The sequence below is a fragment of the Fukomys damarensis genome, unplaced genomic scaffold, assembly GCF_012274545.1.
Source record: "Fukomys damarensis isolate Sample0158 unplaced genomic scaffold, DMR_v1.0_HiC HiC_scaffold_16, whole genome shotgun sequence".
Classification (NCBI taxonomy): domain Eukaryota; kingdom Metazoa; phylum Chordata; class Mammalia; order Rodentia; family Bathyergidae; genus Fukomys; species Fukomys damarensis.
Window position 1 is genome coordinate 93,317,633 of NW_022900928.1, and position 16,618 is coordinate 93,334,250.

At 35.4% G+C, this 16,618-nt stretch overlaps 1 protein-coding gene across 13 annotated transcripts in view; it reads left to right on the plus strand.

Annotated features, from left to right (window-relative positions):
• Tpk1 (thiamin pyrophosphokinase 1) overlaps positions 1-16,618 on the plus strand; it is a 360,539-nt gene that overhangs the window by 194,627 nt on the left and 149,294 nt on the right. For all 13 annotated transcript variants that reach the window (XM_010638565.3, XM_010638576.3, XM_019209683.2 and 10 more), the window contains one exon: positions 2,694-2,789. In XM_010638565.3, the coding sequence (XP_010636867.1) occupies positions 2,694-2,789 (96 nt within the window). The remainder of the gene's footprint in view (positions 1-2,693; positions 2,790-16,618) is intronic.

Genomic DNA, 16,618 nt, shown 5'->3' on the forward strand with positions numbered 1-16,618 from the left:
TAAAAAAAAGTCAACTCACAAAAATTTTCAGTGCTCCTTTGAAATTAGGTTTTATTCCACTTAAAAATAGTTATAAATATGTATATACAAGATACAGGTCAGCATTTCATGACACCTTGTAGCATTTCTACACTGTTCCTTGTCTGTGGGACCTTGTTATTGCTCATCTTTAGTTTTCTATTTCTCTTCTCTCATCTTTTTTTTTGGTACCGGGGATTGAACTCGGGTCTTTGTGCTTGCAAGTCAGGCCACTGAACCACTGAGCTAAATCCCCGGCCCCATTTTAGATCTTGATATGTTGCCATGTGACCCAGAAGTCAGGGAAACCACCCTTAGTTGATCAAATGTTTGTGATTTCCTTTTGCCTAGTACTTCATTTTGCAAGTCTCCTTTCTAAATGCTAAGAACTGGGAGAGATACAAGAGTTTTCCATGTGTGTTGCATTCATTCTTAATCTGTGATTAGAATCATTTAAATTCCTGAAAATTTCAAGAAGCTGAAAATAGCTGTTAAATACTTCACCTAGAGTTTGTAGAAGTACTTAGTTTAGGTATTTGAATCTGTATCCATCTTGACCTAGATTTTTCTGTGTATTCATTTTAAATCATGAGGTAAAGAAAAGAAAGATACTCTACTCTTTCTCATGTTTTTCCTTTTAGTATCATTCTCTTTTCTTTGAATATCATTATCTTTTAATGTCATTTTCTTTTTCATATCATTATTTTCATTTTAGTATCATAATGAACCAATTCTAGAGATTTCAGAAGGCATTGTTCTATCAGATCCATAAGAATGTGTTCCTGCTGTATGGGAATAAAGCATATAATTACTGCTGCTAATTATTGCCTAGCTAGTGAATTGTCAGTCAGTTTTGCCTCTTTTGTTTATTTTCTTAACATAATTTTCCACTGGTATGAATTATTTCTTGGGTTCTGTTCCTTTGCCATCTTTCCATGAAGGTATCTGTGAAAATAGACAATGTTCTATTAATCATCTATGGTGTTACTATTTCTATTTGCCTGTCAAGTGTTATTGCCTTTTGTGTGATTATTTCTATTGTCACTATTTTAAAAAGAAAGACTATTTTCCATGGTTATATCTGTTACATTTAGCGATAGGGTGCTCTACTGTCTTAACCTTGTGATGGTGAACCTTTCAGAGTTTTCAATGATAACAAATAGAATTGCATGACTTATATTTACCACCTTTGTCCCAGCCCTTTGTCAGTATACACTTCCATAAGGATCCATAAATTTTCCAATAAATAAAATAGTTTTATTTCCCAAGAATATTATATAAATATGTATTGAACACATATAAGGCAGACTCCTGCCAGGCACTGGAAAAAATAATGAGTAAGACAATTCCTGCCCTCAAGGAACTTTCAGTGTAGTGATTTTTGGTTGGGTGACAGGGTTCCAGTCCTGACAATATTCCTATATGCTATGGCATATTCTCAGATCTTCTTTCCTGCACGTTAGCCTGAAACAAGTCACTTCTTTATGCCCTTGCTTAGTGATTATGTAGTAAATTTCAATGTTCTTTAGGGTCAAGAAAGTATATGTCGACAATCTTGTAAAGAGGACATATATATCTTTTAGGGCATAATATATTTCTGAATGATGAGAAGTTAATTTTTTCCATTGGTCACTACTACATCATAGGACAGCCATAAATGAATGAAGCACAGGTTGAGCTTGACACAGTTAAAAAGACCTTGAGGTAAAAGAACCTTTAAATCTACTGAGAATGGTTCTTAGAATAATTTAAGAGGTAGTATGGGTGTTTTGTATCCTTGAAAACTCTTTGAATGGCAACTTTATATAGCAGATTATATTTAACTTTCCCTTACTCAGCTGTTTGTCAGAGTTCAAGAATTCTTTTATTCCCGAATTAAGAAGTCTGAAGTTCTATCATGGTCTGGTTACACATACCTTTGCCTCTGTATGGCATTGGAAGAGAAAGTGTCATTTCAAAAATACAGCTCCCCTAGGCATCTAAGTTCACTAGTGCCAACAAGCTGGCCTTTTTGTGGCTATGTATTTATAAATATGTTTCAGTTTTTTTCACTAGGTAGGCTATCCATAGTAGAAAAGACAACTTATAAATTCTCTTTATGTTGGAAAAATAATGCAAGACTTTCATGTACACATAGCTGTGTTCTGCTTTTTATATGATAAGAGACTATAAGGAAATTTTATAGGACAGCTAGCTTGATTTTACGTAAAATGTAAAATTTTATCATGAATTCAGTGTCAACGTTAGCTTTTCCATCCATGTAAGTAAAACTTACGGGATTTGCTTAAGGAACTTAATTTTTTTTTAGAAATACTTTCATTTTGATTTCAGATAATTCCATGGTGAATATAATTTATTATACTTGTGCAAGGTCCTTATGTTTTTCTTTAATGTCATCGTATCAGTGTTTTTTAAAGACCATTAATATATAATCTGTATTTCCTTTAGGAAAATGATTGCCATAATCAGCCCATTATTGTAACATTCTAACATCTTTCATTAAATGTCCTGTTATGTGAAATAAAAAGACAATGATAATGATTCTAATGACAGCAGAATCACACAGGCTTAATAAGATATGTCTGTTGATAACTTGCCTTTCCTTATATAGCTCTTGATCATGTTCATAAGACTGAAATCTTTATTCTTAGTATTTCTTTTTCTTCAACATGTAGGGATGTGAGCTAATTTCAACACCTGATGAGGACCACACTGACTTTACCAAGTGCCTTCAAGTGCTTCAGAAAAAGATAGAAGAAAAAGGCCTACAAGTAAGCTATGCACTTGTTTAATATCTAAGGGTTACCAGGGTTGTAAAATACCCTGTTTAAAACTCTGACATATCTGAAATGTTTATTAACTTTGTGATTTTTTGGGGGATTTTTGTTGTGTTTTTCTATATATGAAATAAATTTGTATTGAGCTGCTAAAACATTTAACAGATACATGTAAATCAGAGATCACAAATACAAACATCTTACGATGACAAGGTGTAAAATGGTTGAACTGGACCATACATGATCAGAATCTAGAGGTCATTGTTGTTCTAAAGTGACTAGATATTGTTCATCTCTAGTTTTTTATTACTATGCAGGGGTACATGTGTTTTCATAATATATCGTTAAATATTACATGCACAAATCAGACGAATATACCTTTTACTTGGCTCATCATCCATCATTGCAAACTCTTATGTAAATACATAAAATATCACCTTCATTTAAGTGGGGGAAGAATCTACTACTTCGCATTTGTGCATTCTCTAAGGAATCCAGTAATGATTTTTCATCTATCATCCAAATGTTTAATCACAATCCTTAGTTAATAACTGTGCATATAATATTTGGCTACATTTTCATTATTGAAATGATACGTGAAATGTTTTAGAGGTTTTTTTTTTAATTAGAAAGAGGAGAAAGAGGTTTATCTTTTCTCACAGTTTCAGTCCATGGTCCGCTAGCTTTAAAACATCATGGCAGAAGTTCATGCTGGAAGAAACCTGCTCAACTCACAACACCCAAGAAATAACAGGGGAAGGGGAAGAGCACCAGAGACAAAGGTTCCAGAGACCACATAGAGCCTCCAAGGTCATGCCCCTCTGACTTTTCCAGGCACAACCAAAAGTGTCTTTTATTAGTCTCCTAGGTGTCTCCCAAATCAGTCAAGATCTCCCCACTGTCAACTTGACATCCAAACACATCTCCTTAAACTATGTAATCTCCAAATGGAGAGAACAAGATCATAATTTTACTTAACATTATGCAGTTATACAACCAGAAATGCACTATTTCCTTTCCCAGAGTTTCAGTAGTCATGGTAGTGCCCCAAATTTCAAGTTCAGTCTCCTCTGAGACTCACAGCAAACCTTTATCCATGAACTCCTATAAAATTAAAAAAGCAAGTCATATAATTCCAAGACACAATTGCACCACTGAACCATTAAACATTTCCAATCTAAAAAAGATAAACAGGAGAACAGAAAGTAATAGGACCAATTTAAGACAGAAAAGCCAACAGGCAAACATTAAGTACTGTAGTTCCATGACTGGCATTCAGGGAATGTAGCAATCTATCAGGTATATTGACCTCACTCCTATGGCCTTGCTGCTTGCCACTCATATGGCCTCTCTTAGGCTGGCTCTGCTCACTACCTACAGTTTTCCTAGACTCATGTTGCACATCCCTAAAATCTTGGCATTCTTGTGATTTCCAGTGCTTTATCCTCACACCCACAGTGTCACAGACAGCTCTTTCAGGGACTCCTGGCAGGGACTTCCACTCTATCACACATTGTGTGGGCTTCCAGGCCTTCTATTAAAATCTCAGTGGAAGCTTCCATGACCCTATAACTCTTGCATTCTGCATTCCTGCAAAACCAGCATCATGTGAGTAACAACAGTCTGCTGCCAGTGTGAGCAGCAGCCAGTTCCCCTTGGGCCCATGGTTGCAGTGGCTTCTGAGTGCTTGATTAAATGATTGTAAAGAAATATATCCATGGGTAATTTTGAGTAAACAGGATTCCTGAGGCCTCTTTTCTCAAAGCAAAAGACTTCATATTTTTAGCACTTAGGCCTATGATAGGTGGGATATTGCTGATTCCTGAGACACCTTCAAGGCATCTTTCTTTTGGTCCTGGTGCAAAGTATTTGATTTCATTTTAATGGTGCTAATACCTTCCACAACCACATCTTTTTTGTCCTCAACTTTACTTGTGCTTCTTTTCTCGCCAAACTGCAAGTTTTTTGTCTTTCAAAAGTTCTATTTTTTGCTTCTTATTCTCATTATAAGTGTGGGATACCATTCTAAGCCTTTAGGCCTTCCTCTTTCCAGTGGATCGTCAACCCTCTGATGTCCCCTGTCTTCAAGGCTCCTTGATCCTTGTCTTCCTCTGTGTACATGAATAGAAAATTGGAAACAGTGAACACTTAGTTGAGTAGCTGAAGATCCCTTGGCAGCAACTGAGGACACTCCTCATCCAGGCCAACCTCAACTTGTGTCACTTAGATGGAACATTTTTGATACCCATTTCTGTTTCAGCTCCAAGGCTTCTGGGTCCAGTGGGACTCAGGTTGTGATTTCCTTATTGAAGTTCTGGAGTTAGACCCTGTGCTGTTTGTATTTTTACTCTAGAGCTCTCATCCCTACTGTGTTCAGTCAACTTTTTGTCACTGTGGCACATGACCTGAGAAAAACAGTTTAAAGGAGGAAAGATGTATTTTGGCTCATGGTTTCAGTCCATACTTGGCTGATTCCAAGGCAGAAATATCTTGGTAGAAGGGCAAAGTGAAGGAAGGCTACTCCCGTTGTGGCAGCCAGGAGGGAGTGAGAAGGAGAAGGGAGGGAGAGAGAGAAAAGAGAAGGGGCCAGGGACAGCATATAATGTTCACAGCCATGCACCTGCCTAGTGACTGGAAATTTCTTAAGCTTGTTAAGGAACAACTGTAAAATTAAGCATGAAGCATTGAATGGCAGTTTTTCATAGCAGGGGTAATAAGCTGAAATGCATTATCAGTTGTGTAATTTTACACTAAGAATAGTAGAAAAACACCATTGTTTAACAGAATGCATTTGATAAAACCACTAACAGGCATGGTCTTCAACTTGGGCTTAACAATCCAGTTAAAAGAGTCAACCCTCAGGCACAGCTCAGTTGGATCTCATGATGTTTCCTTGATCTCTTCTATCCCTTATGTATGGGCTTTGTCATCACACTGATTTTCCTGACTGCCTCTAACTCTTACCCGCAGCAACTTTTTACCCATCAAAGTAGAGGAATAAGCATGAGAGAAAAGGTTATTTGTATCACTTCTGACCATCATTAAACTTAACTCACAAGATTTCTCTGTTAAACCATCCTGGAGTTGACAAAGCAAGATGAGAGTATCCTGATTGTCTTAGACTTGACAGAGGGCTAGGATCATCCGCATGGCTCACATATTCAACCTTCATGTCTGATACATATTTGCCTAAGAGGGCTGGGTGTCAGAGAGGCAACATCAACAATTACTTCTTAGCAATAAAGTTTATCAGAAATTTACTCTAACATATGTTTTAGAATTAGTAAATCTACTTTCATGACAAAGAACACCTTAGGAACTTCAGGAATAACAAACCAGCACTCCAAAAAATTTTAAACAATATCCTAAGACAATGATGATCACAACCCTAGGAAGCCCAGCAGAATGAATTGGTCAGGCACGACAAGAAATTAAATGCAAAGGGGGAGAATCCAACAAAAAGAAAAAGTCATGACAAGGATAAGTCAATACATATCAGTTATAATCATCGATATTAATGGTCTCAATTCACCATTCAAAAGAAATAGATTGGCAGAGTGGATCAAGAATCAAGATTCAACAATATGCTGCATGTAAGAAACACACTCAATTCAAAAAGAAAATTCATAGACTGAAGGGTAAAGGGTAGAAAACAATACTCCATGTGACAGGAACCCCCCCCAAATACAGAAGTAGTTATGCTTCTTGCAGATCAAGTGGATGGATTTTAGACCAACACTGATTAAGAGAGACAAAGAAGGATAGCACATCCTTGAAAAGGGAACAATCCAAGAGGAAGAGATGACAATCATAAATATATATGCAACAAACACTACTGCACCCAACTATATAAAACAAATACTAATAGACATGAAAAATCAAATAAGCACTAACACAATAGTAATGGGGGACCTCAGTACTCTATTGTCACAATTATATCAACTAGACAGAAAATAAGAAAATACTAGAACTCAACCAAACTCTTGAGCAGATGAACTTAACAGATGTTTACAGAGTATTCCACCCCACAAAATCAGAATACACATTCTTTTCAGCTGCACATGGGTTATTCTCCAAAATAACCCACATACTCCCTCAAAGAACATGTTGAAGTAAATGATCCCCTGTATATTATCAGACCACAGTGCAATGAAATTGGAGATCAATAGCAAAAGAAACTGAAAGAATTTCATAAACACATGGATTGAACAACACACTTTTGAGTAACTAGTGGGTAACAGAGGACATTAAAGAAGTCAAACAGTTCCTACAATTAAATGACAATGACAATACAACATATCAGAATCTATAGGACACAATAAAAACAGTCTTACAAGGGAAATTCATAGCAATAAATATACTACATATTAGGAAAACAGAGCAAGTGCAATTAATCTGATGCTGAACCTCAAGCTTCTAGAAAATGAAGAGCAGGACAAACCTAATGCTCATACAAGGGAGGAAATTTCAAAGATCATAACAGAAATCAATGCAATGGAGACTAAGAGAATGATACAAAAAATGAGCAAAATCAAGAGTTGATTCTTCAAAAGAATAAAATTGACAAACATTTAGCCTACCTTATCAAAAAAAGGAAACAAAAGACCCAAATCCATGTAATTAGGAATGAAAAGGGTGAAATTGCAGTGATCCAAGCAGAAATCCAGAAGATCCTCAATACCTACTTCTAAACAACCCAGTATCAGTCAATGAAATTGAAAATGTAATTAAAAACTTACCAACTAAGAAAGGCCCGGGCCCTGGTGGCTTCACTGCTGAATTCTACAAGAGAGGAACTACTGCCACTACTGTTTAAGCTTTTCAATGAAATTGAAAGGGAGACAATAGTCCCAAATTCATTCCTGGAAGCAAGCATCACCTTGATCTCCAAAGCAGAGAAAGACCCAATTGAATAAAAGAACTATAGGCCAATATCACTAATGAACATAGATGCAAAAATCCTTCATAAGATATTGGCAAGGGCTGGGGATTTAGATCAGTAGTTACGGCACCTGCCTCGCAAACAACAAGCACTCAAGTTCGAGCCCTGGTACCCCGCAAAAATACTGGCAAATGCAATGTAGAAGATCATCATGAATATCACCCATCCTGACCAAGTGGGGTTTATCCCAGGGATGCAGGGATGATTCAACATACACAAATCAATAAATGCAATATACTATATTAATAGAGCCAAGAGCAAAATCCATATGATCATCTCAATAGATGCAGAAAGAGCATTTGACAAAATCCAACAACCATTCATGATAAAAACCTTACAGAAAATTGGAATGGATGGTCTGTACCTCAGTCTGATAAAAGCCACCTATGAAACACCAACAACCAATACATACTAAATGGTCAAAATCTGAAATCCTTACTAAAATCAGGAATAAGATAAGGTTGTCCATGGTCACCACTCCTGTTCAATATAGTTTTGGAAACATTAGCCACAGCAATTAGACAAGAGAAATAAAAGGAATAAAGATAGGAAATGAAGAAGTCAAATTGTCATTATTTGCAGATGACATGATACTCTATATAGAAGACCACAAGAACTCCACAAAAGTTTTCTAGATTTAATAACCAAATTCAGTAAAGTAGCTGGATGAAAGGTCAACACACAAAAATCAATAGCTTTTCTGTACACAAAAAACAAATTCACTGAGAGCAAAATGGAGCAATCAATTCCTTTCACAATACCATCCAAAAAAATTGAAATACCTAGGAGTCAACCTAACAAAGGAAATCAAAGACCTCTACTCTGAAAACTACAGCACTCTGAAAAAAGAGATTGAAGAGGATGCCAGAAAATGGAAAGGTAGGAAGAATGAACATAGTGAAAATAGCCATACTTACAAAATTGCTATATTGATTCCATGCAATCCCAACTGAAATCCTAGCAGCATACTTCACAAACCTTTTAGAAAACAATCCAAAACTTCATTTGGAATAAGAAGAGATCTAGAAGAGCAAAAGTAATTCTAGTAAATAAAGATAAGATGGGGGAATCACAATCCCCAACTTGAAACCCTCTAATTCAACTGTAATTAGTCATAGAGCAGAAGCTGCACAGGAGGAATGTGAATGGGGCTCACAAGTCATCGTGGGCTTTGCGGAATGAAGTCCTGCATCCTGAAGAATTTGCAGCTGGGTAGTGGCAGCTCTCTGCCCTACCCCTAGCCTAATGGTGAGGTCTTGATGCAGAGAAATGCATTATTGCCCAGCCGTAGTATGCCCATTGCATTCTCCGTCATTACCCAGGATTAGTCTTTCTCCTTGTTCCTGAAATATGTGATATTTCCTTCCTTCCCTTACATCTATGTGTTTTTCCATGTTTGCCTTTCTGCCTGGAATTGTTTTTTCTTCTCTTTGCCTAGACCATATGTGGCAGTATTTGTCTGACCTTCCTTAATTATCACTCTGCATTAGCTTCTGCTAGTCCACGCTTCCATGCTCCCCGTTTTTTGTTTTTTTGTTTTTTGTTTTTTTCCTTTAGAGGACTTTGAACACTTTTAGTCATTTTGTTAATTATTTTTAATTGTTTTATTGGAGTTTTTATTCCCAGCCTGACTGTGCAGCCCATGAGTTAGGTCCAGGTCTGCTCTTTGAAAACATAAAGGGTGGTACATTGTACAGAAGAGGTAGTCTGTGAGTACTTGGCATGTTTTATGCTCTGAAAGGTCACAAAGGAGAGCATCACATAATAGATTAGGATTTCAGAGAATCTGAAACATAATAAATTGGAGTTTGGTGGCAAGGAGAGAAGAGGGTCTACAGTGCACAGAACTGATAGCCTTTGTAAGGGCAGCAGAACTTCCCTTCTCTCTTTGCAGAGTCCCACCTGGGCCTGAGAATTAAATTGACGTAAGACAGATCAATGGGAGCAAGGCATATACATTATTTCATACAAATTTTACATGACACAGGAGTCATCATAAAGAAATGAAGCCCCAAAGAGCACTTAGAATCACTTACTTATGCACTGGGTCAAGTACAGAATACTGAATTGTGAAAAAGCAACTAAATCATCTGGAGAAGCTCGACAGATAAGCCGTTTTACCAGATAAGTTATTTTAAGGCAAGTCAGACAAATACTAGCTCTGTACAGAATTCTTTTGGTCTTGATTTCTCATGCTTGAGGATAAGGGTATTGCCTCTTCCACAGGAGAAATTTATCTCCTCCTCTTGAGAAGCAGTATGATAGAATGATCTTTTAATACGCTGTTTAAGTGGGATGGTGTATTCTCAACTCTCTCAACTTCAGTGAGCTGATGGAAGATAGTTTGAAGAGATTTGTGATAGAAATTATGAGGATTAGATTGGTGTTTTAAAAAGTACAACATGAAGGCAACATTACACAATTAAAGCTTTCCAACACAGCTCTCAGACAAATGGATATAGTGATTTTTTTCCCTTACCTATTGTTTCATTTTCTGCAGTTTCAGTTATCTGTGATCATCTACAAATGAAAACATTAAATGGAAAATTCCAGAAATAAACAATTTGCATGTTTTAAATTTTGTACCATTCTAAGTAGTATGTTGAAATTTCACACTGCCCTTCTTTGTACTTCTGGACTACCTGGAATATTTGTCATTCATATATATGTGTGCGTACACACATACAGGCTGGGACCTCAGTTCACAAACTTAATTTATTACCCTCTTCTGGGGAAGATGGCCATATTCATGTTGGGGCCACAGTGGTGTTTGTCACCTGATGGGAAGTCTGTGAAAGGAAGCAAAGTTTTGCAGAACACTTCTTTTCCTTCTCTTTGTGAGCCAAATTGTTTGTGAACAGATCTAGTAATTGTCTAGTAATCTTCATTACTAGATTAACTGTCACATTTTCATGGGGTTTGTGTTGAAGTAACAGCCTAGTGCTCACTGTATTAGTTACTACATCATTTACCTTTGGAATTGGGTTATTTTATGTCACAAGAAGTAAAGATGTTATTTGCTACAGTGAGAGAGAGAAACTTAACCAGAGTCACATCATTTTTATTCTAGCATGTTGTTATAGTTGCTCTATTTTATTATTAGTTATTATGTTAATCTCTTACTGTAATTAACATAAATTAAACTTTCTTACAGGAATGTATGGGGGGAGAAAATTGCATACATAGGGGTTGATATAACCCATGACTTTCAGCTTCCACCAGAGACCTTGGAATATATCTCCAAGAATAAAAAGAACAATCTTCCAAGAATAATACTATCTATTAAATTTGAGGAAATAGTTTCTCTGAGCTCCCATCTGATTTTACATTTTTTTCTGGAAATATAGCATTATATTTGATTTCATGTTATAGCCACAGAAACAGGAGATTATCACATAATGTAAGATTCTCCTCTTTCTCCTATCTCAATACTAGATCATAAAAATTTTAAATTTCTTCCTTAAAAACATAAAAGCACTATCAAATAATCTTTATGCTTCTAATAAATCCTATCAAATTATCATATATTTTTGGCTTTCCACTTATTAAGTTATAAGTGTAAATTTGTACTCAGAGTGTAATAAGAAATTATCTTGATGTAAAATGAAATTCTGATTATAAAATATAAATGGAATGCCAAGCAGTGTTTAATATGCTGAAGTCCTATACTGTGATATCATTAGAGCTTTGCAGAAGTCAGATTATGTTCTCTCTTTTATTATAAAAGAGTTTACTATCTAGAACATGAGATTAATTAAAGAAATATTTCCACAAATTATTTCTATTAATTTATCCATTTTAAACCTGATTTCCCCAACTATTCTTCAGAAGGGTTCTCTGACCCATGTGACTTTGCAGTGCTTTGTTTTCATGTCATTGCATTATCTGCAATTCAATCTTTAGTAATACATTACCAGGATGCCATCTGATATGATCAAATCTTCAAAAAACACATATATTTTCTAGCATATATAACACACTTGCGATCTAAACTACCAGATCCAGTGGGAAGCATTCGAAGCTCTTTCTCCAAATATTTGAAAATGAAAAGTGCACATTCTTTGGGCTAAAGCTGAAACAAATCTAGATTATAAGCCTCTAAGAATAAAAAGATAGGTCTTGTCAAGATCTATAGTAGTATTATATGGTGATAGAATCAGTTACTTCCATTGGTATTATAAAATATTTTATTAGATTAAATGTGGGAAGAGATGTTGCCACTAATTTCTGACTCTGTGTTTTAGAAATTTAAACTCATACTAGTTTTATTTACTGTAAATCCAGTACATTTTAGCCCCTTATACCATATTGATTTTTAAACACTTTTAAAATTAAATGATGCAGGTTCTCAAACACTTATTAGAAGTGAAAGCAAACACCTGAATTTTATTTACATACATATAAGTATTAATGAATACCTATTAAATACTATATAAAGAACATATGTTTATTACATGTACAATATTTTTAAATTTTTAAGCTTTTATAACCTAAGTAAATATTTCAATATGATTTATGTGCATTAAGATAGTTTCTATTTACTTAGAGTTCTCACTTCTTGGTCATGAGAACCTTATTTAAAAATCATGCATAGTCTCACTGCTTAATTCCTATGTTGCATTTCTCAGGTAGATCCAGTACCTTTGCACATCAGCGAATTACTTCAGTTTCAGATTAGTTATATGCTATTTTTGTAATACAGTACTGGATTTATGTACATTCCAAAAATCTGTTTTTGTCACTTTAGAATCAACTGTAAGCCTGACTGTATCTGACTGCACTAGGTGCTCATCAGTACAAGAAGAGCTGTCACGTAGGGTTGCATGATGAACCATGGCAGGTCCCCAAGAGTTATCTTCTGAGCTGTTCTGGTGTCTCATCATTTCTTTGGGGAGATCTAAAGCACGACGAGTGTGTGTGTGTGTGTGTGTGTGTGTGTGTGTGTAAAATAATACCCTGGAATTGGAATACTACTAGAATGACAGAGAAACCTTAAAGATAACCACCTTAGTCAAGGGATCAAAATTAACATCACTCATAATAATTCATGTGGATAGCATATACCCTGTGTATAGATATAGGTTGAGAAGAATACTTGTACAGTCATTTCCTAGAATCCAGAATTCCAGATTGTTCTTTTAAAAATTCTCAAAACTTCAAATTGAAGAGTATTTTATAAGTTATTCTGACCAGTGTTTTCAAGGTCATGGGAAAAATTGGTAAATTGTCACAGGTGTAAGGAAAATGAAGATGTGACAACTCAGTCAATGAAGTATTTCAATTCTTACCCAAAATGGAAAAAAGGGCATTGTAGAGAGCTGGTATAATATGGATAAATTCTTGTGTGGGAACAAGTGTCAGTGTTAGTTGTGATCAATATACCATGGTTACAAAGATGTTAAAATTGTAATAGTGAGTGAAAAGAAAACTTTACTCTCTTTGAAACTTTTTAGTAAATCTGAAATTATTCTAGAATAAAATTGATAATATAAGAAAATAATATTTTTGTGACAGGACAGTCAAAGAATAAAGACAAGTGCTTCTTAGACTTGGGAAAATTAGCAGTGCCTTTTTTGGACCCTCTAACCCTAAAAAGGTATCTTCAAAAGGTTTCAAATTGTGAGTCTGCTACATGTATAGGTGACTGTTTTACGTGAAAGCCATGCATGCTAGATTTGATGGCATTTAGAATGCATGGCAGCCTGGGTCCTCTCCACCTACCCCTTGTCCAGGGATAAGTTGCACCGTGTGGTAGGACTCAGTCAATGAAAGAACTGCCCTCAGTGTTTCTTCATCAGAATGGACTCTAGAAGGTCCAGCTTTTTGCATCCCTGCATTCTTTCCTTGACCCAGAAACTCTCTTTCACTTCCTCCATCTTCTCTTTGTCTTGTTTTCCTGAGCCTCTGTTATACTTCTGTGCATTAACTAATTCTTTTTCCAGTTTTAATTTTATTGGTACACTTTAGATTTACATAATGATAACATTCCTCGTAGGAAATTTGTATCTTTACCTGATGTATCTTGATTCCTTTTTTTCTCATTCCCCTCCCCTCCCTTCAGCCCCCTTCCCCTTCATTATTTACAAAAGCCCTATTTCCATTTTTCTACTTTTCTCATTTTTCCTTCTTTCCCCTCCTCTGCCCTCTCTAGTTCCCCCTTCCTTTTGAGCATTTTTTTCTTCTTATTTCACATTGTCTATTATACATTTTGGTCCTTATTTACATTTTCAGTTTCTTATAGCAGAGAGACAGCATGATATTTGCATATGTGTGTGTCCAGTTTATTTCACTTAACAGTACAAAGCTTTAAGGTGCTTCCATTTAGCTATAAATGCCTCAAATTTATCTTTCATTATGGCTGAATAGTGTTCCATTGCACAGAAAAAATACATCTTCTTTATCCATTCACCAGTTGTTGGACATTTGGGTTGTTTCCAAGATTTAGCTATTACAAGCTGTGTCACTATAAACATGGGTGTACATATATCGCTGCAGTATAATGCTTTTAATTCTTTTGGAAAGATACCAAGAAGAGGAATAGCTGAGTCTTGTCTTCCTCACCCTCTGTTATACTTATGTGCCATTAAATGTCTGATTTTTACCCCTAATTCTAAATTCCAAAGTCAAATTTCCTTCCACTAAAAAGGCCAGAGGAACATAACTTTAGTGTCTGAAACAAAATTCATCATTCAGCTCACAAAATTTTCTTTTCTTTTTTTGTATTTCTGTCTCACTCAATGACAGTCCCATCCACCTACCTGGCAGAAACTTTAAGAGCTCTTGTGTTTCACTCTACCAACCTCCACAGTGATTCCTCACACAGTTCCTTTCAGTCCTGTGCACCTCCCTTTCTTGTGCCCATTTTTCTTTGCAGTCTTACTTCTACAACATTAGTGCATACATCTATCATTTCTTACCTGGCTGATTTTATTACCTTCTCTTTGCTTCCTTTAGTCAATCTTCATACTAAAACTCAGATAGTATTTCTTAAAGTCACATCTACTTTGAATCTTTTATCGTTATTTATTTAATAAATATTTGTTCAGTGAATAAAGGCATTTACAATGCATGAATACAAATACCAGAGGACATTTTAGCACAACTCAGCTGGCATGTGGAGCTTTCTGTGTCTCATGTTGGTTAGCAGTCATGATTATTGCTCATTGCCAGATAGTCTAGCGTTCTCACCTCAACCAGTTATGATGATAAATATAGATACTATTAAAAGTAATCTATCTTAAGTTTTTCTAAAATACTACTCTTTAGAGCACTGTAGAAGTTAGGTGTTTAAGTGCTTCAGGTAGGTCTGACACTTTTTCTATCTGTATAAGAAAATTATTTACCTTAAGTCTCAGTTTCATCATCTATAATGTAAGAATACTAATCTCATGATAGTATTGTTAGGAGATAAAGTGCTTACTTCAGTGCCCTATACTGAGTCCTTATTTTTAAAAATAATATTACTAGAGGCAGTGGTGGTAACAGTTACGTTGTGTGTACCTTGTAGTGTGATGTTTTAGCATAATAGGTTTCATGGAATAATATGAATATGGAATTAAACTGTTATTAGAAATCTCTTAAGCTAGTTATAGTTTATTGAAGAGTTTCATTGACTCACTGTAAAATTGCTTCTTTAGAAACATTCTAATTTTACAAGACTGCTCTTCATATCAAAGGTTTGTGTTTAAAAAAAAAGGTTTGTGTTAAACACCAAATTCTTCACATGTTCACATGTTTCCCAAGGAGGGTCTGAAACTTGTCTTAGTCTCATCAGAGAGGTAAAAATGGTAGCTGTATTTAATAATGGAATCCAACTGAGATGCAAGTTGTACAAGCCTGATAACATTTTTTCTTTGTACCTTGCCTCAGCAGAAAGAGAAAATAGGAGATGTGCTCTGCCTTCTCTAATCCCTGAGCAGACATCTTGTTTCATCTGTTACTCCATTTTAGACAAGCATTCACTCAGATATGATATGGAGGCTAGTAGAGATCATCTTCCAGCAGATGTCTGTGTGGAAAGGAACTAACAGAGGAGGCACATATACATATAACCATGTAACAATTCGGATTATAATTAAAGCTATACCTTTCCTCCATAATAGACCCAGGTTTTCTTTTTAGTAGATTGCTCAGAAACTATTGTAACTGTTTTCTATTTCACAGATTAGCTTTTCGTTTGAGAAAATGGAATGATATGTTTTTCTAATGACATTATAGTTCATATTGATGAAGATTCTGCAGTCCCCTACTTCAGAGGCACCCTCACTTCACTTCTCTGATCGCTCGGCCCAGTTGTTCTTACCCTTTTCCCTGCCCAGTTTTCTTCCCAGCACTCATCACCATCTGACATGCCATGTATTGAGGGTATTTGTCTATTACATATTCATGCAGGAGAATGCAAGCTTCATGTGGGCAGGGGATTGTGCACATTTGCTCTCGGTTATGTCCCCAGGACCTTAATACCTGAAATATATGGTTACCCTATAAATATTTATTAAATGAATGACTGTGTGCAAATATAAAGAATCTTGTTCTAGCAGAATATTTTTATCAATCATTAGTACATATCTGCTTTAGCTTGCCAAGGCTTATTTCATTGCCTCAGATCTTATCCTATTATAAATTAAAATATTTCTAAAAATAAATAAAAGTATTTCTGTGTAGCAATACATGAACATATCTGCTAGTATACCCTCTATTATAAGAGTATATGATTATTATATGTTCAATATTATATAATTATTATTTGATCATATATAACTGTGTGTAATTAAAAGCTGTAGACTTCATATAGTACCTTATTTTCATTTTTCTTAATTATCATGTTATGACTTCTAGGAACTACTGCTTTTTTAATAAGTTACTTGGAGAAGTTAAGAGG